Source organism: Indicator indicator, chromosome 15, assembly GCF_027791375.1.
Source record: "Indicator indicator isolate 239-I01 chromosome 15, UM_Iind_1.1, whole genome shotgun sequence".
NCBI classification, from domain to species: domain Eukaryota; kingdom Metazoa; phylum Chordata; class Aves; order Piciformes; family Indicatoridae; genus Indicator; species Indicator indicator.
Genome location: NC_072024.1, coordinates 14909655 through 14929578, shown reverse-complemented (window position 1 = coordinate 14929578; position 19924 = coordinate 14909655). Strand labels below are relative to the sequence as shown.

The 19924-nt window shown below is 35.4% G+C and overlaps 1 protein-coding gene across 1 annotated transcript in view; it reads right to left on the bottom strand.

The window, feature by feature from the left end:
* Positions 1 to 19924, bottom strand: part of ERC2 (ELKS/RAB6-interacting/CAST family member 2) — a 306850-nt gene that overhangs the window by 100859 nt on the left and 186067 nt on the right. The window contains exon 15 of the mRNA XM_054387620.1: positions 15791 to 15926. Within this exon, the coding sequence (XP_054243595.1) occupies positions 15791 to 15926 (136 nt within the window). The remainder of the gene's footprint in view (positions 1 to 15790; positions 15927 to 19924) is intronic.

The window sequence follows — 19924 nt, the reverse complement described above, 5'->3', positions numbered from 1 at the left end:
GCTTAGAAAAATCTGACAGAGAGACATCAAAGGAGATATACTTCCCGCTCCTTTATTTTTAGGTATGGCAGAAATCTACTGTGACCTGCACCACACCCTGAAAAGGGGAGAGGGGGGATGGAAATTCTATGCTAACCTGCAGAGAGAGTTCAACCACAGAGATGCAAGTAGAAGAAAGTGTCACTCTCCCTAATCTGTTTCAGCTATTGACTTACCACAGGAAGGGGACACAATAATAGAGCTGCATTCCAGTGCACTCAGGATATACAGTCCTTGCTTTCAAAACAAGTAGTAAAAGAGAAATTAGATTGGTTATGCAGCATTCACAGTAACAAAATCTGTCTTTTTTTCTCCCTCTCCTCATTTCTTAACTTCTCAAGAAGCTTTGTTTTCTACTTCCTGCCCTAGTACTTACTGGTTCCTATAGTCATAGTTTATTGCTGTCACTGCTTTTCTACTTTGTTCTTAATGAAGGATAATTGCCAATAATACAATTCAAAGATGCATTATGAACATGATGTAAATTCACATTTCTTCAACAGCATAACTAACTTCACTTTCAGGGTAAGATTAATATAATTTTATGTGCAACTAAGCAAAGAAGGTACTAAATTTGTAATTTTCAGATAAGTACCTGACAGTTCACCTGAGGATATTGTTATTCCAGTCCACAAAAGCAACATAAAAAATAACCATCATGAAGCCACATAAATAATTGCAACAGTGTCAGGACTGGAACTGTTCTCACAAGATCACATCATCATGATCTATACAATAAAATTCTGGAAAAACAAGTTTTCAAAATGAACCCTAAACTCAGCTCTTTTGAGCTGTAATATTTGGCTAAGGTTACATGCGAAGTTTTCAGAACTCTGTATTTCAAAAACTGGCCGAACTTCTGCAAACTTGACACACACCTTTTTCCTTTTTTTATTTTTTTTTTTTAATGACAACCTGATTGTAACCAGGAATTTTTTTAGGCCAAAGGAAAGCTTAAAACGTGATCGGTTTTGTAACCTTATAAATGAGGCCACAAACATAACCCCTTACTAATGTGAAGAATAATATGTTTTTGATTTGACCATACAATGTAAGAAAAAAAATAATGGGAGAGGAATTCGATAGTCTTAACTTTCCAAATCCCATATGGTATGTTTATCATTTACCATATGTACAATGTCTGATGTGCATACAAAGACTACGGATTTGAGATGCTTTCTTAGAGCAGCAGCTTGAACATATCGTATCCCACAGTTTCATGAGATCCAAATGAGATGCAGAACATGTACCATTTACTGCACAAGCACAGCTGTCTTCATGGAAAGTGGTATTTACATTGCCAGAATTTTAAGAGTTACTTTTTAATAAGTGATAGAAAGAAATCATATATCCCTTTCTTAAACTGTTCAGTGTTTTGGGGTCTTAATTATGTCTTTTATTATTCTGAAACACACGATGAAGGCAAAGTATCTAACATTATCACTTCCACCAAAGAAAAAACAAAAAAATCTCCAAAGTGCACATGAAGACACTTCTTCATTTCAGATGGTATCTATATAATTTTTGTTCAAATTCTGCTGTAACACAAAAATCAGAGACAAAAACTTTGAGTTGTCATTTGTCATCTCCCTATGCACATACAGTAGAAAGACTTACTGGATATATCAATTATGACTCAGAAAGAGAAAAGCAGCTCTGCAAAAAAGTGTCAAGACACAAAGAAAGAGGAAAACCATTACAATAATTAGAGTTGTGTGAAACTTGGCTGTTATGGTATGTACAGCTCAGCCAAACCATTTCTTTGGCCTTGGTTCATATTCCAAATGTTGCTTTGACTTCTGGGTTTGAAGGAAGCCAAAAACTCCAAGTGAAACATTGCCAAATCCAACATATTTTTGCAGGTTTAAGGTCAAAACCATGCAAACCCACAGAGTTCCTCCCACCATCATAAATCAACCTGACTTTGCCAAAACGTTCTTTTCTGTTCTGCATAAGCTTTTCAACTACAGTCTTCTCTGTGATATTTAAGCTTTTTGCCATAAGTACTGCATTTACTAACGTGATTATATAGCTTCATATTTAATGGATTTCTTATTTTATGACAGTTATCTTTTTTCTTTTCTCTCTTTTTATTCAATTGCTCTTCTGTGTTTTGTCTTTCAATAGTCTCCAGTTTCCTATGAGTTTGCAGGGAGGCACAAAGAAACAAACCTTGGTCTTGGAGTGGATGACGCTGAACTTCATTAACTGTTCACTCTCTTTTCCAGGCCTTTTAAAACACACTGAACAGTCACAACACAGATTCTCACAGGAATTTTTAAAAATACCACGACTTTTGAACTCATGAGGAATGACTTCAGAAAAACACTTTGCCTCTTTAACCAAGATACTGTGTTTAGCCACGTGCCCACTAACTCTGCTTTTTAAAAAAAAAAAACAGTTTATCTTGATTTGTCCAATAGGGATGTCATATGAGTTTCCCAAAACTTACCTGAATCCTTTTTTAGAAACAGGTGTCACATTAGCCACCTTCCAGTCCTCTAATAAAAAGGAAATTTGAAGTCAATTGTACACTAGAGTTATAAAGTCATATATTTCACCTGCAATTTCCAAGTTTAGAATGAAGACTACTTGGTTCTAACTTGGCCTGACCACAGGTTCACCCTGCTTTGAACAAGAGATTAAACATGATGGTCCCTTTGAGGTCTTTCTCAGTCTGAATTATCCTCTGATTCACTGATTTTATGATGATGGTATTTTAATTTTGGTAACTGTTGTATAATGTCTTCTACCGTTGCCATAGTCTGAGATAAATCTTTCAGTACTTTGACAATAAAAGTTCCAGAAGCAAAAAACTACACAAGCTCTTCTTTTATAAATGCAGGAGAAAGAAATTTCTTTCATTTTTTTGACCTCATGACCTTATTTTCTGGAAGTACTCGATAGGTTTTGATTATCTTTGGCTTTATGGATTCTCTGGCAGGCTTCCACCTTCTGATGCATTGGAAAATTACTAGTTTGAATGCATTTCATGACTTAATCCTCATTGTACTTCATTCATTTCATGGTCTGCCTATTTGTGATTTTTATATTTTACTTGCCAGGTTTTACGATTCCGGTTTTTTTCAACATGACAAATTTCAGGGATTTTAAAGATATTTGTCTTTTATCCTGCTGTTTAACTATGCTGGTTTCCATTTGGTCTTCCTGAAGAAGTTTTTCATTGGTGGCATCAATTTCCTCTGAGTCAATATAATTTTCTTTAAATAGCCTTCATGATGCCTGTAAAGCTTTTGTGCCTTTGATTGTACTTTTTTGGCCAACTGCCTTATTTTGGTGCAGTTGCTTTCTTTTTAAATTTCTTTTAAACAGATACAATGTATTTTTTGGTTCTTCTAGTTCAGTTAAAATGTCAGCTGCTACAACATCACTCTCAGCCTCCAGTTTTTAAATAAGGTTTCAATTTCATTTTATCTAATGGGAAAAGGCTAATATTTAATACTAAACTATATATTGTATCAACAATTAATATAAGCAGTAGCCACCACTAATGTACCATGTTTGACAACATACACTGCATTTTGCTTGCTTTCCAGCTTTACCTCATTAATTGTAAAGCTTCATTTACACTAAGAAAAAAAAGAGAACTTTAAAGTTTCTCTGAATGGGATGTCTGTCAAGGATGGTGCAGTGTTTTATGAAGAACGAGAATGGACTGTCGATACCTATGGATACACTGAAACAAAATTCCTTAGGTATTCCACACTGGGATTGAGTTGGCTGAGGTGCTCAATGACTAGTTTGCCTCAGTGTTCACTGCCAAGAGCTCTAGCTATACCACCCAAGCTATAGAAAACACAGGTGGGGAGTGGGAAAAGGAAGACATACCCATTCTAAGCAAAGAGCAGGATTAAAACCATTTAAAGAATGCAAAGATGCACAAATCTATAGGGCGTGATGAGATCCAGCCCTGAGTCCTGAGGGAACTGGAAGATGAAGTTGCCAAACCAGTCTTTCACGTGTGAAAAGGCGTGGCAATCTGGGGAAGTCCCTGCTGACTGGAAAAAGGGAAACATAACCCCCATCTTCAAAAACGGAAAAAAGGAAGATACCAGAAACTATGGGCCAGCCAGTCTCACCTCTTTATCTGGCAAGATCATGGAGCACATACTCTTGAAGGCCTTGCTAAGGCATACCAAAAATGAAGGAGAGGTAATTGGTGTTAACCAACATGGCTTCACCAAGGGCAAGTCACGCCTCATGAACTCCATGGCTTTCTATAATGGAGTTAAGGCATCAGCAGATAAGGGAAGAGCAACTGATGTCATCTACCTGGACTTGTTCAAACCAACAGTGAGCTGAAGGAAACAGTTTACATCATACACCATATAGCTGCCAGAAGTATGTTGTAGATTTACCTGTCACCATCCCTATTCACCTGGACAGAGGTCAGCACTCAGCTGTCAGTGTCTCATCTCTAGAGTGGACCTGGAGGGTACACGGCAGCCTGTCATCCCCAGTCAGGTCTCTGGTCACATCTCCTGCTCCTCCTGATGGGGTTCCTCAACAGCCATTGGAGGCAATTCATCACTAGCCTTATTTGTGACTGTGGACAGACCCTGTTGTCAGCACCCAGCGATGTCCACCATGCCAAGATCCTGTGGGACTAGACCAGTCTGGCATAGCCTGGGTGGCCTTGTACTCCCAGTCCCTGAGGGGTCAGCTGGCCTGCCCTGAGGTCTGAGAGTGAGCCCTGCCCTGACGCAGTCCAGTGTCACTCCTCTTGAGGGCCCCTAGTTCTGACATCCCAGCAGCTTCCCCGTGCCTGGCCCCAGGCTCCTCAGAGCCCTCTCTGTCACTAGGCGTGGAGGGGATTCTCAGTGGCAGCCACACACACCAACGTACTTTACGTGCATTTTAATTAGGTAAGGAAACAATCTAATTTGCAGTTTAAAATTGGAAATGAGAACCTTAGAGAACCAACAACACAAAAATTCACTTACGTCAAGCAGCTAAGTACAGTTAATAAGTCATATCCTACCACTATGGATTTAGGATACCTTCATCCAGATATCCCAAGGATACATTCACAGCAAATTTCCCAAGCAGGAAGCTATAAGGTGATGATTTATATGCTAGCTCTCTAGTATTCTTGGGACATGCTTCTTTCACATTTAGAGAAAAGACACAAAGGAGAAGTTTGAAATACTAGTTATCCTGCTTACAGCACCAGTTATTTTAGTGCTTAGGAGTTTCACAAGAAAAAGATGAACAAAACTACCACATACAAAGGATCAGCCCCTTGCTGAAGGTATGAAAACCAGACAGCAGTTTTCTACCAACCTACTGCCTGTACTAAGTGAAGTAGTTATATTTACTAGGACTTAACAGCCAAATGTTCTTATAAAAGAACACCCAGACAGAAAATTCAAACTTGACAAACCTTACAACTGACTGCAGAAGAACTTTCTCACAAATTACAACTCCAATCAACAGATGAGATGTAAACAACGAATGACAATGGACTGTTTCCATTTGTACTTAATATCTGCTTTCTCAATGACCTTTTAAGTTTGTTTGGGGTTTTTTGTCTGTAGAGGGTTTTTTAAATTATTTTTCTCTTTATGTGAGAAATCTTTGTCTGACAAGGCAGTGGCAAAATTTCCATTAACTTTATTACAGGCAGGAATTTGCCTCATATGCAAGAAAACACAAAATTCTTTCTTCAAAAATAAGGGACTATAGCACTCGTGACACACTGTTCACATTGTTATAATGTCCCTTTGAAGTTACAAAAAAAAAAAGGGAATCACATACACCTGTCTTATCTTTGTCTTAGCTTCTAGATGGATAAAACTGTTGTAGTCTTCAATATGACAAAAGTATGTGACAGTTAAAGAATAAGTGTAAAATGCTTCTTTCATTGCCAATATGCAACTGTGAAAAGAAACATGATGAGCAGATAGCAGATAATATGGCTTAATAAAACTCCACTCAACTAAGGAACAAATACATTTTTAAAAGCATTTTTAAAGCATTTCTAATTGATGTCACAAAAAGAATTTATTTTCCAGATGGCAAGGGGGGGGGGGGGGGGGGAGAGATCTCAATTTTGTGCATAGTTCTGGTGTTTAAGATTCAGCGTTAATGCTTTTATACTTCATCCACATCAAACTAATATTTTAAGTTCATTTTCCCCTATTGACAGTTATGAATGATGTTACCGAAAAAATCAAATTGTATTAATACATTTAATGAAAACATTGATATGTTACAGATATTATTAAATTCCTAGGCTTTCTCCAAGGTATTTCTAGGGAAGGAATCTCTTTTGGATGTGGAAAGCTGAACAGACTGTTTCCCAAGAAATGAAAAAAAAAAAAAAAAGGAAAAATAAAAACAGAAGTAGAGGATCAAAGAAATACTTGTTAAGGCAGTAAGGACTACCTGTTACTTGTAAGAACAGCCTTCTATAAAATTTAACGCACTCCACTGCAGGGCTGTTTGTTGTTCAATTATCTGACTAACTTGATAACCTACGTGGGGGGGGGAAAGCAGCTGCATCCATTGTAAAAGAAATCTAAACTACAAACAGCAGTATTCCTTTCTTTTTTTCCCTTCGTATGTGGCTATCACAGACCATTCCAGGAGAAGCAAGACACTAATAAAACTGCCTAGTTGCCTCAAAATAGTTAACACGGTATTGTAGTCTGCCTTGTCTTTCACATGCTGAAGACCAATTTTCAAGTCACTCACTGGACTAAAATCAATATCAGACTGACCTGTACTAGGTACCTCAATCAGTATCAATTTGTTAGTAAATATTTTTAGTATCACACCACTCTTATCAGTTAACAATTCAGATCAGTAAATGGAATACCGGATAGACTGTGAGGAAGTCTATGCTTCTTAATGGTGCTACCAGCCATCTGAGACACCTTCTGCATAACCTTTATTCTTTATGCCTCAGTTTCCTTCAATATATTTGCTGTAAAATGCTTTGTGAGCTAGTAATAAAGCATGCTCTATCAAATGTGTGGTTTTTTAGTTTAACCTTAATGTCTTACCTTGACATTTAGTCACAACCTAGTATTTTCTGGCAGTCTATGCATACTGTTTTAACTTGAATGTATTGCAAAAGAGCTAGTAACCTGAAATATTAACGATGTAGTCTTGTACTGTTATGGTTAAGAAGTCAGTATTGGACAATTACTTTGTTCTGACTGCAAAGATCAGTAGGTGTCCAATAACTGTTTCTTTCTAACTGGGTTTAATTTGATCACATAGTATTTGTTTAAATTAGAAGTGAAGTATATTTCACAAGATCTAATGGTTCATCTTGAGATTTGAAAATCCTTCTTCCTTTTCCCAGCTCCTTACCTTTTCTATCATCACCATTTTTCAGGCTTAATTCCGCCCACCTAAACCCAAACAATTTAAACAAAGGGATTGGAAAAGTGTAACAGTGAAATTTGATCCCAAAATCTTCTGAAGAAATCTATTGCATGAAAGCTTCTAAACACAAGATGCATTTCCAATAAACAATTTTAAGAAAACTTTCTATAGTATTCTGGAAATTATGATATAAAGAAGTACCTTCAGTAGCTTCCTCTTTCCATATAAGTTTACAGAACATTTGCAGTAAGAGATAAGTGGTATAAATCTAGTTTATTAGCAATCAACCAAAATACTTCTGCTTAGGCTTACCTCAAAAGCAGAATTTCTGTAACTGACCAGATGTACTAGTAACAGACCTACATGCTGTTCAAAATTATCTATTAAAAGTGACAAACAGCAGCAACAATTTGCACTGGTTACAAACAGGTAAACACAAGACCAAATTATGAAACTAGGTAGAAATCTGAGCTAGAAAACTAGCTAGAAATCAGACCACAGGAGGTTTCTGAAAACCTTTTTATGCTTTCATTCAGCCTATCAAGCTTCCAACAAAAAAAAACAAACAAAAAAAACCCCTTACGTCCATGGATAAGCTACAAATACAAATATATAGTTTGCATAGAATTTAGCCAATTAGTTGTATTTTTAGAACATGATTTCTTTTTTTGCTAGTTTATACATAAGAAAACAGCTTTCATTTGTGAAAATTGAAAATTAGAAAAAAGCGTAAGTTGAGCAATGTCCAAACTGGAAACACTAATACAAATATCCATTATATTACTTTTATATTACAGGGTTAAAGCTTCAATATTCATCTTATATTGAAGACAGCTACACAAATAGGGTCAGGCATTTTATTGCAATTTCACTTTGCAGAATTTCAGTCTAAATCATTGGTTTTGTCATTGATTATAATTTATGTAACATAGAGTGTTTAAATACATAAGTTAGTAAAATATTAGACGAGCTATAAGTCAATGTAAAAGTTAAAAATTAACTATACGTGGAATGTTATATTGGACAGTCATGTGCTGAAATACTAACATCTATTATAATAAGGTTATTGATGTAGAGTTGACATATGACTTGATTTGCAGATGCCCTACTGACTAACCTTTTGCAACTATATCTCAGTGTAAACCTGTGGTAATTACTGCTGGGTAGGGAGAGTTGGTTTAACTGAATTATTTCTTTTGATGCATGTTGAATGCGATTGCCCCCTGGAGACCACAGGAGTCCCACATGTGTGAGTTATTACATAAATATCGAGGGGAAGAAACAAAAAGCTAAAAAAGGGGGGGGGAAAGTGTGTCACAAAATTTTTGCTGTTTCCTATTGTTGCAGTTTTGGTTTTTTCCCCATCAGGATTTTTTGTTTCCAATGCCTTGCCATATATGTCCTTTTCAAATAACAAAGCAGGTATACTTGTCCATACTTGTAGTTCACAGACTTCTTAATAACTATATTACAATACAGAAATTCAAATTTGTTTGCAAAACAAGGTGTCCAGATTTTATTCTTGGGTATCAGAAGTCAGCTACATTACTTTGACAACAGTGAAAAACATCATTTCCTCTGACTTAACTGTAGAAAGAGAGAAAGGTTAAAAAGTCCATGTTCAGCCTTTCTGATATGGGATGCTCTAGAAGACCCTGCAATAGTCTAAAGGTTGTACTAATCATTATATATGTTTAATAAGACTGTGTACTCACTTAAAAATTCAAAAGTAATAAATCAGACTAGTTCTAAGAATGAAATTAATGTTATTTTACACATACCCATACAAACTAATACTCCAGACAAAAGAAAGGACACGACAACTACATAAAACAATCGTACTCATAATGTTTTACTCACTGAACTTTTTTTAATATTACAGCTGGTTAGGCCAACATAGCACAGAACACCAAGTCATTTCTGTCAACCCACCAATTATGATAAAGAAAAAAAGATTTAAGAGACTGAGCCTAGTAGAAACTGATCTTCCAGTGAGATTTTCATAGATTGTCTATAGGGACATTTTATAATAAGAGTAGTTTTGGCTTCTGGGGATTACACTGCACAATGAAAACAAATGTCAAAGTAAATCCCCAATGGAAAAAAACACTTCTGGTATTGATCCTCAGACCTACCAATCAACCTCCCTGCCCTCTGTAGACTCTCAAATACTTTTCTTCATCTGAAACCTTTTAGAAATAGTTTCTTCAACATAATCTTAAACTACTGGCTGAAGTTCAACACACGTTTCAGCAACACATATGGAATTTATCCACGAATTATGGAACTTCCACAGGCCAAGGAAAGAAAATTCCTAATTGTCCATCCATGTTTACAATATGTATTTATATTGATCTTATGTTAGAATTCTGAGGATCACACTGGCTGTGTCTTCAATAATCTTACATGTGTTTGAATTGATAAATCAGATTTTGTAAGTATGCATTTATAATCTGGCAATCATTTTTTAATATATTGCACTATATCATCCCAGGCTTGTTTATTCTATTACTTGGTGCCCAAGTCTCTGCTCAAGTATCTTTTTTATAGATTGATTATGAGTGTGTCACAGAAAGACAGTTTTGTTAAGTCCTACATTTTCAAAATGTCTGTTAAATATGTATGTTCAGCTACATGAAAATGACTGCTTTAAGAAAATACATCTCCTGCCCTTCAAGACAAAAAGCTCCCTGAACCGCAGGAATTTTTTATATAAGCTATACAATTTGCTAAAGGCTGGACATTTTTGACGTTGTCGTTATTAGGTACAGTACCTTGGCAAAGCTCAGTCATAACTAAAGCAGCAGAGAAATGCCAAAGGACATATCTGTGAACATACCACTTATGCAAATTGTGTAATGTACTGTGCTAGGTTCTGTCCATTTGCTAGAACATAACTCTTGCTTTATAAGGGTAAAATCATTTGATATGTACACAAACTTTAATTTTCTTACAAATTGACAAAACTTCAGCTTAACCACCCAAAGACAAAACTTTACAGTCTTCAAGGAACCTGCTTGACAACAGAAGCATGCAAGAATGTATTTTCAAGCAATGAATTGAAGAGAATTCTGTGGCTGTATTACAGGAAACTAGCATAAAATAGATTTTTCCATTTCTTCATATGTTAGTTCATTAACATAATACATTATATATGGAGAACTTAGCCAAATATTTCAAAAATTGCTCACTCACACTCAGAATCAACTCCTTTTATTTGCAACAGCTTGAACTAATGTATTCAGTCAAAAACATTTAGTCTGCAATCATTGGAAATAAGGTGGTTGTTGAAAATATTTCTGTGTGGGCTATAATATTAAATAGGATATCTACAACACAAGACCATCAAAAACTTAATCTTAAATGTCAGATGTATCATTAAGCTTCTGCTTTAATTATAGAAAAGTTCTGGTAAAATATGATTTTTAGTCCATATAACCTAATAAAATTAAGTTCCCCTTCTGTCTTTTCAACAAATGAATCCATCAGACCTTTAAAGGAGGAAATAAATTCTAGCTGTAGCTTATGCCATGTTCTGAATTTGTCACTGAACTGGTCACAAAACCTTACAATTCTTTATTAATTTACACAAAGACTGAAACTCTTGTGGGAGCTGATTCTTACACAGACTTGAAAAAATATCCACCTTTTGTTTCAAAATATTTATATCTGACAGCAGAAATCCAGGAATCTTAGCAAGACTTGAGATATTCACAAGCATTGCAGGCCATAACTTACCCTTTCTCTCTCTCTCTGCTTCCTACAGGAAGGCTAGGGAAGGACCATTTAGAAGAGCTTGTAGTGATAGCATAAGGGGCAATGGTTTTAAACTGGATCAGGATAGATTTAGGTTGGACGTAAGAAAGTTGTTTACAACGAGAGTGATAAAATGCTGGAACAGGTTGCTCAGGGATGTGGTTGAGGCCCCGTCCCTGAAGAAATTCAAGATCAGACTTGCTGTGGCCCTGGGCAGGCTGATCTAGTTGGGGGTGTCTCTGCTCACTGCAGGGGGGCTGGACAAGATGACACTTGAGGGTCTCCTACAACTCAGTGCAACCTGTGAATGCGTGGATCTGTCCTCTGTACATATTTCTGAAAGTTTGTGTCTTTCATATCTCATCTCTTCCTGATTGCTCATAATATTGAGAAAGAAATATTAAAGAGCAAGTCACCTATTTCCCCTCTTCCTCTGCCCACAACTCAATGAGAGATAGGGAGCAATTCTACCCATCAGAGCTAGACTGTAGTGTGCATTTCACACATGCACATTGTGGAAATCAGAGGTATGGTGTAAAAGGCAAAAAATCTCAATCTTTTCTCCATCTTCCCTCACAAAATGACCAGCCTTCTGAAGACAGGAACATAAAGAATATAAACACTCATAATTATCAAAGCCTTTCAGGGAGATATAGGTCCACCTTAGGGAGGTATAGGTCCACCTTCAGATACATACTTAAAGTAGAATTCACTTTTAATACAATAACTCATGATTTTAAGCTCTTTAAAAGGTTGCATTTTCTCACTGCATATGTATTTCAGCATTAATGAATACAAAACTGTGTGTTTATGCAATGAATTCTCTCCTGCCTTATGTCAGCTGCTTACACTAATGCCTGTCTGCATAAGTCATGACTGTTTCCTCTCTCTGAAACGATTACACTGCTCTGTTCATTTTTATTTCCAAGACTTCACTTCATTCCCTAGCTTCCTCTTTTTATTAACATTATAGTGTGAGTTTTTGAGACAATGCAGTAGGAAATACACTGCGTTAAGAAAAAAATCACAATAAATTAATGTCAGGTATACCCTTTGTTTAGGCCATGCTTCTATTTTATTTTAAAAGACACAGACAGAACACATGGCAATGTGCTATGTCTTCATTATATTCTGTATCTCTAGAAGTATTATGGAGATGAAAATTATATGTTGAAGCACAGAGTGAAAAGTAAAGGAAGCAATCCCAGTTTAAGGATCCATGCTGACTAGCTGTGAAATCTCTTGGGAGCTATTTTTAGTGAGTAAGATATCACAGCTATTCACGTGGCAAGAATCAGACAGCAGTAACATTAACTACACTTTTTTTTTTTTTTCCCTCTCTTTTGATAGGACTTTCTCCTCATCATGTTTTTTTCATTACCTAAGATAAAATTTCCAAACAGTATGCAATTATTGAGAAACCAGAATTCTTGCTTATGTCCAGTGACAAACCAAGGCTACCAGACTGGACTGTTTAAAAAGTGAGATATCTACACCTGGAAGATGTACATGTGTACACAATCCATTTCGGAGTACGTCTATCACTGATCAAGCTGCCTGCAGTTGGCATTTTCATAATCAGTGATAACTACACATTATCTCATTCAAACCCATTTTTTGTAGCAAAATATCTAACACAAGCTACTTGAAGAGAATTGTTACAAATAACCTAAGTGTTTAAAACGTTAGGAAAGTAAAAAACTTTTTCAGCAGATAAACCAGAGGAAAAGGTAGAAACACCCAGAAACTTTCTAGATCAGAGTACAATAGGGTATTAAAAGCTTTTTAACTTTGTTCTCAGGGTCATCCCTGCACCTCTCATGATATGTATGCATCAGAGAGTTTGCATGAAGTTTCCACAAAGAAGTGTTTCTGGACTTAATACAGATATGATTCCATAAGATCCAATTCACCTATTAAATGGATACTTTTATGAAAAGTATGCTCAGGCAAAAGCATACACAATTTCCTTTGGGGTTATGTTATGAGACATATGGGAATATTATTACATGGACATTCTTATTGTTTACTTAAGAGAAAAGAAAAATATTCTTGTTATCACTGCAGGTTTGAAAATCAGAATCAAAACCAAACCCAGAGAAGTTCTCAGTGCTATGCATATGTTTACTTTCTCAGTTCTACTGAGGTAACAGTGTCACTGGAACAAACATGTTCCATACAAGAATAAAGAAAAACACATCCCAGGAAATAAACACCTCTAATTTTTCAAAACCCTGAAAAGAGAACTGAGAAATTATATACAACTTTATGACATGAAACCTGTGCGTTTCTTAGCTCAGCATTACTCAGAAAGGCTTATCTTTTTAAGATATGCCAATAAAAAAAAAAAAAAAAAGAAAGAGAGAGAGAGAGAAATGAAGGCATTTTAGATACACCATTCCCAAAAAAATTCATGATAAATTGTTCAAGGGCCAGCTCTCCTGCTGTGATGCTTTATGTAATATATGACCATCATGTCTGGCAAGATTTGTATAGGTCTGCCCTTGATTTGCAAAAGGAAAAAGCAGAAAACCTCACAACTATTCTTCATTCCCAAGAATTAATTTGAAGTCTGGCTCCCTGATGTTTCCAATTTTACAGAGATCCAAATAGCCCCCAACACCACACCTGGAGCATCACTCACAATTATAGCTGAGGGAGACCAAAGTGAACTCCCTCCCCAGACATCCCAAGGCACTCCATCACAGCAGTGGCCCTGAAGTGCTGCGAGATGGGGCCATCAGAAATTCAAACTTGACCTGCCGTCACTGACGCTAGGATATGAACCAGCTTTTAGAAGCTTCTATCTGAAAAGATGGTGAAAAGTGTCATGAATACTCGTGATGCTACAAGCCTCAGGAACTATTACGTACTACTGAAGCTTGCAAGAAATTACAGACTTCCGAACCCACCAGAATGCAAGAGGACAGCTGACTGGGTAGAGCTTCAGTCCCTACTGGAGATGGCTACAAAATGGATAGCATGTCAATTGATCACTTCAGTTTGCCTTCAGTGACTCCCAGACTGGTCCATGGATTATTCTGCTAGCTTTGTTATTACATCTTTTTAGTACTTCTGGAAAAGGGATTGATACTTGGCTGGAGCAAAGCCTAGTTGCTCTTCAATTCTCAGCTGAGTTTAGCACAGCTAGCCAGCAAGAGCAATCACTACATCAGGCCAGAGAATTTTAGAATACGCTTTACCCTAACAGCTCAATATGTCGTTCACATATGTAACAAGTACAGCAAGAATTATAGCTACAAGCAAGTGCTATCAGTGTCTACAAGCATCATCTGTTTCTACTAAATATAGAAGGTATTATAAACAGTAGCCAGAAAAGATGCTCAGATTCCTATGGTTTACAATGTTAATTCAATATTTACCGAAATATCAACTCATTTTCTTTTTAATTAGCAGATGTATAGTATTCCCAGAAACTTTTTTCATACATACCATATAATCTCACATCATGTGTCCCCCCACAAATCCTGCCTCAAACATTCAGATCACTACTGTTACAACATTTTATTAACTCTATATATTACTTATAAACCAAAATTTAACATCAAGAGTGATCAAATATTCTACTCTGTCAGATAATTCATTTAAAGAACTCTTACATCTCAATTTTTATATGTCCCATCACTAGAAGAACTTCAGTTTCTGTCTCGCTTCCCAGGGAAACATTATACCCTGGGTTCGTAGGAAAGAAAATAGATCTACCTATTACATTCTGTGTGCATTTTATGTATCCTTTTGAACACATGCACTAATAACCAGATAAGCTAATCATCTTTCAAATCTCAATGCCTGAATTCAATAATTAGAAACCGTAGAAAGTCTCCAAGAAGAAGGTTCAAAGCCTATCTTAAATAAAAAAAGAAAGTAAATATAGGGCAATGTTTTCTTTCCGTTGTAAGAAAAAAATTGCTGGTGTAGTAACCACAGAGCTCTGCCAAATGAGATGGCTATAGCTGCCTCCAGTGCTCCTCTACATGACATCTAAGTACATACGAGTAAAATGATCTTAGGTGAGGATCCTAAATTAACGATTATCCTGTTAGACAATCTATCCTCATCCTTTTAACCCACTATATATGTATATGTACAGAGAATTAGTAGGATCGAATCACACTCATTAAATGATCTGAGTATGCAACCAGATGATGCTATAGAATTTCACTCCCAGGCAGTGGAATTTAATGGGAAGAGCTACATCTAGAAACATAGAACAGGAAAAGTATCATGAGTCTCAAATGAGGGAAAGTGTGGCAGAAATTCTCTTATATAATTGAATTCCCTTAAAAAATTAAATTGTATTTTATGCCACTAATCATCCAGATAAAGCAAAAGTCTGCATAGACTCTCAGTATGGCTTGTGAATATAATGCAGAGAAATAGAATCCAGAAAGGATAATTATCCTTGTGAGGAGACGGCTTAGAACCGCATTGTTCTTTCCTTACCCTAAATAGTAACTATTTCATGGATACAAGTGAAGTCAGTAGTGTATCCTCTGGAAGGAAAGGAGAGAGCCATCAGCTCTTTATGGGAAAAGATTAACTGCACATCCTGAAAGACATATAGTGAAACAGGAATGTACTTTGATGGTTTTAAAACACAAATGAAAAATAAACTCACTTGTAGATGTTGAGAGTTGTCAGTCATATTGTCCTCTCGTCTACGAACTTCCTCCAACAACTGTGCATTCTTCTTTTTCTCCATTTGTTGATTGTGCTTCAGATTAGCAACCTTCTTGTTTTGGTCCTTCATATGTCTAAGAATTGTATACACATATGCATTAGCAACTATGACAGAGGACACTGATTCTCCAAGACAGAAATATCAGATGCAAACAAGCAAACTTCATCTTTTTCAAGCTTTAATACCATCAAATTATACAACAGAAAACAATTATTCAAGACCACAAGATTATTTTCTTTTTTATCATTTGCTCACAAATATCTGCACATGTTCTAAATACTATGCTGGAAAAAAAATAGGTTTTTTTTTTAAACAGAGGGAGATTATCCAACAATCCTCACACACACTCTATGAGTTTGGGAACAATTTTAATGGCTGCTTTAAGTCATATTAATTTCAAAGGAAGCAGACGGTGAAGGTGATGACTAATGTATGCCGTGAAATTCTATTTTTGAAAACCTGGACTATAAATTCAACATTTCTGAGGATTAAAGTGTGATGGGGTAGAAGGTCAGGTCATAAATATGCCAGGAAAAATAAAAGATGCCTTTACAAATAGCTTTATATGTATCAAAAACACTACATTTCTATCTTTTTTTTTTAATAATGAGACCTCTTTCTGAAAAAGTTTATCAACAAATAATTTATGAGTGACTTCTAATGAAAATGAAATAATCTTTACCACCACTATATATTTTCTTTTGTTAAGCCCCAAAAAAAAAAAAAGAAACAAGAAACTTCTAAGTTTTTTTTTCAGCGCTTGTCTTCTGCTGTGGATCTTATTCATTAAGTTAGCAGAAGCTTTCCTGAATCTCATACATAGCATATATCCTTTTAAGTAAGTTGGCAAGCTCATTTTGCCTGGCAGGCTCTGCCAAAAAGTACCCTTGCAGTAATGCTTTCTACCTGCTTGAATTCTTAGATATTATTTTCCCGACTTTCTTTGACTTTGAGGAATTTACTCCCTTTTATCTATATAAAAAATAAGTCATGTGCAAATTCCTGATGAGATCTACTCGCTAATCCTATTTTGGCAAATGAAGAGAATATTATTAAATGCCCAGAAGGATCACTGACAATGCCTCTCTTGCTTCCCTGTTAGACCTTTCGGGGGGAAATAGAATACATTTCTTGCACTGATTTTATGTTAAAGAAATGAGGTCATTTCTTATTTATTCTATTTGATATACTCTACCAACGGTTTCTTAGACCTACCACTGTTTTTTTCACTTCTTATTTATACTGAAAAACTAACAGTGAAACTCTGAAGAATAAATGTTGCCATAGTATGAAAAATTTAGAAGACACTTCTTACATGATTTTGTAGGTTAATCTATTACTTTAAAAAGTAACTTCAACTTCTCTAGAAAAATAAGTGCGTACAACTAATTCAAATGAAAATCTTTGGGTTTTTTTTAAACTAAACTCTGTCCAACTCAGAGTTTGTTTGGGTTTGTGTTGGTTTTGGTTTTCTTAAGACAAGCATGAATTCCTCTGTTCGGAAAACAGATTTACGCCGCAGTTGTGTTCAAGAGTGTGCATCAGCCTGTTAAGCCACAAAAAGATAGATTAGCCTAACTAATCATCTGATTACAGCACTTGTCCTTTGTTGTCAGTTTTTAACATTAAAAATAAAATTTGTGAAGACTGTACATATTGTAAAGCTAAAAGGATCACCAAAAGACATTGTTACCACAACATAGACCAGTTTCAGAGAGAAAAAAATAAAAGGAGAGAAAGAAAGAAAAGTAATGCTTTTAACATTTATTTTTAGTCCAACCTTTTCTATATTACACAAAACAGTGACTGGAAGAGGAACAGCTGAGCTTCTCCATGTTTAATCAACTCCAGTCAAGAGTTAACATTTTGCAGTGCTAGAGACTTTGAGTCCCTAGCCTGTCTCTTCCTTAAATATTCTCAAATACTTTTCAAAATCCCCAGACATAATTCTAATAAACTATACATCTAAGACTTTCTCCCCTTTAGACACACCTTTAACAAAATGATAATGCACCTAAGAAACAATACCATTTTTCCAGCTTAAAGAGACAACAAATGCAGCATTACAACTGTTGCATTTCTGGCATCAAGTTTAGATCCCCAAAATAAGTTCAGTTGAGAATCAACAAACAAACAAAAAAAAAAAAAACACTACACAAAGATTAGAAGAAACCTACTTCAATAGGCTTAGGATTGTAGTATAAATCACCAGCACTTTATCACAGTGATTTAAGAAAAGTTAATTTTCTGAAAAATACAACGCTCTGCTACAGTCAACCAATAGTAAGCAGGCAATATGACAGTGCTAAAAACAGCAGGGTTATTTCTGTCAAAGTGACATTGACAGATTAATAACAATAAATCCGAAATTGCATGTTCCAGTTTAAACTTGTTTCTAGGTCTTAGAGAATACAAGGGGTTTAGCTATTGATTTTTCTATTTTTTATTAAACTTCCTCAGGAATTTAAGAGTGATGCACTTTGTCTTTCTAAACTAAGTATTCAAAGGTATGTTAGATGCTCTGTACAACTCTATGTGAAAATAGAGGTCTCTTTCATGGCTTCATGTTACATAATTGTAAGCATAGACATAATCACCATAAAACCAAAATTAATATTAGGGAAAAAAAATACTTTTACAACTTTGCATATTAATGTGGTATTTGGCAGAAATTTTGGTGGTGTAATATGATTTTATGCTGTTAAAATATAATATACTTTCCAATGTGATGTTGAGTAAATGATAATTTATATTTAATCTCTGTAAGTTCTATTCTATGCCAATGCTAACTATGTCTTTCATCACCCTTCATTACTTCCCATTTCAGTTTCTGTCTAATGCCACACTGAAAAGTAGAACACGGTAAAGCTGCAAAGGAAAACATCTGGTGCCTGTGATATGCAAAATCTTGAAGAGAAGGAAATAAAAGAAAGCTGTGTCATAGCCCCTCTTACTTCCACAACTATCTACATGCCTATGGAAATGAAAAGAAAATGCTACAGTAAAAAAACCCATTCACCACTTATTTTCCTCTCTTTCTTTTTTTTTTAAACAGCAAATATGTCAAACACAATCCTTGAACCAGTATGGTTGTTTTAGTATGCTTCCTCTGGTATTTTTTCATGTGACTTTATTTCTAAAATGTTTTTGAATAATATAGAAGACTAGGGTAAGTAAAAATTATGCACAAGAAAAAGAAAAATACTTGGGATCAGTACACAATAAGCACAAATTATCATATGCCATTACCATATAGGATATAAAATATCTACATAGTTTACTAGTAACTATGCTGATATGCATAGTTGAGTCTACATTATTCTTTATTATGGGAAATTAGTTTCATGTGTTGTGCTACACTGTTTCAACTTAAAGCTAAAAGACCACAAAATTCATTAGACAGAATAAAATAAATAAAACATTACATGTCTTCAAAATCTGAAATGTAAGCTGCAGGGGTCTAGGCAGTAGAACTGATCTTACCATCACAGTTAATCATTTTTCAATACTAATATATATACAAATGTATTATTTATTTGATAGTCTCACTGCCCCAAAGCACCTGAAATCCATAGCTTTCTTATTTTATACACTGCTATAATTCATTTTGAAGTTGGACATCTATTATCTTACAGTGAGATAAATTCTTTAACAACCAAACTGGGCACTACAGTCACCTCAGACTAGTTATTATAGAATATTCTGCTGTGTTTGGAATGTTACAGACTTCACATAACTGGACAGCCAGTCTTCGAAGCAACTAGTTCTAAGAAAGAGAAAGAGAAAGAGAAAAAGAAGGAATAGAAAAGAAGTTCTGCTTTATCCTATAGTAATAAAATAAAAGACTTCATGGGCATATTCCAAGTCAGCAAACACCCATGCCACAATAGTGACAATGATACCAGAATCAATAAAGAGGGGAAGAACTGCAGACAAAAAATTCTAAATAAAATTTTATTCTTCTAGTATATATCAGATACTTTCATTCCTAATAAAGATAAAATGATTATATGAAGTAACATACTTTTCTAGAAACTACTTTACTGTACATTAAACCGAGATTGTAGATCC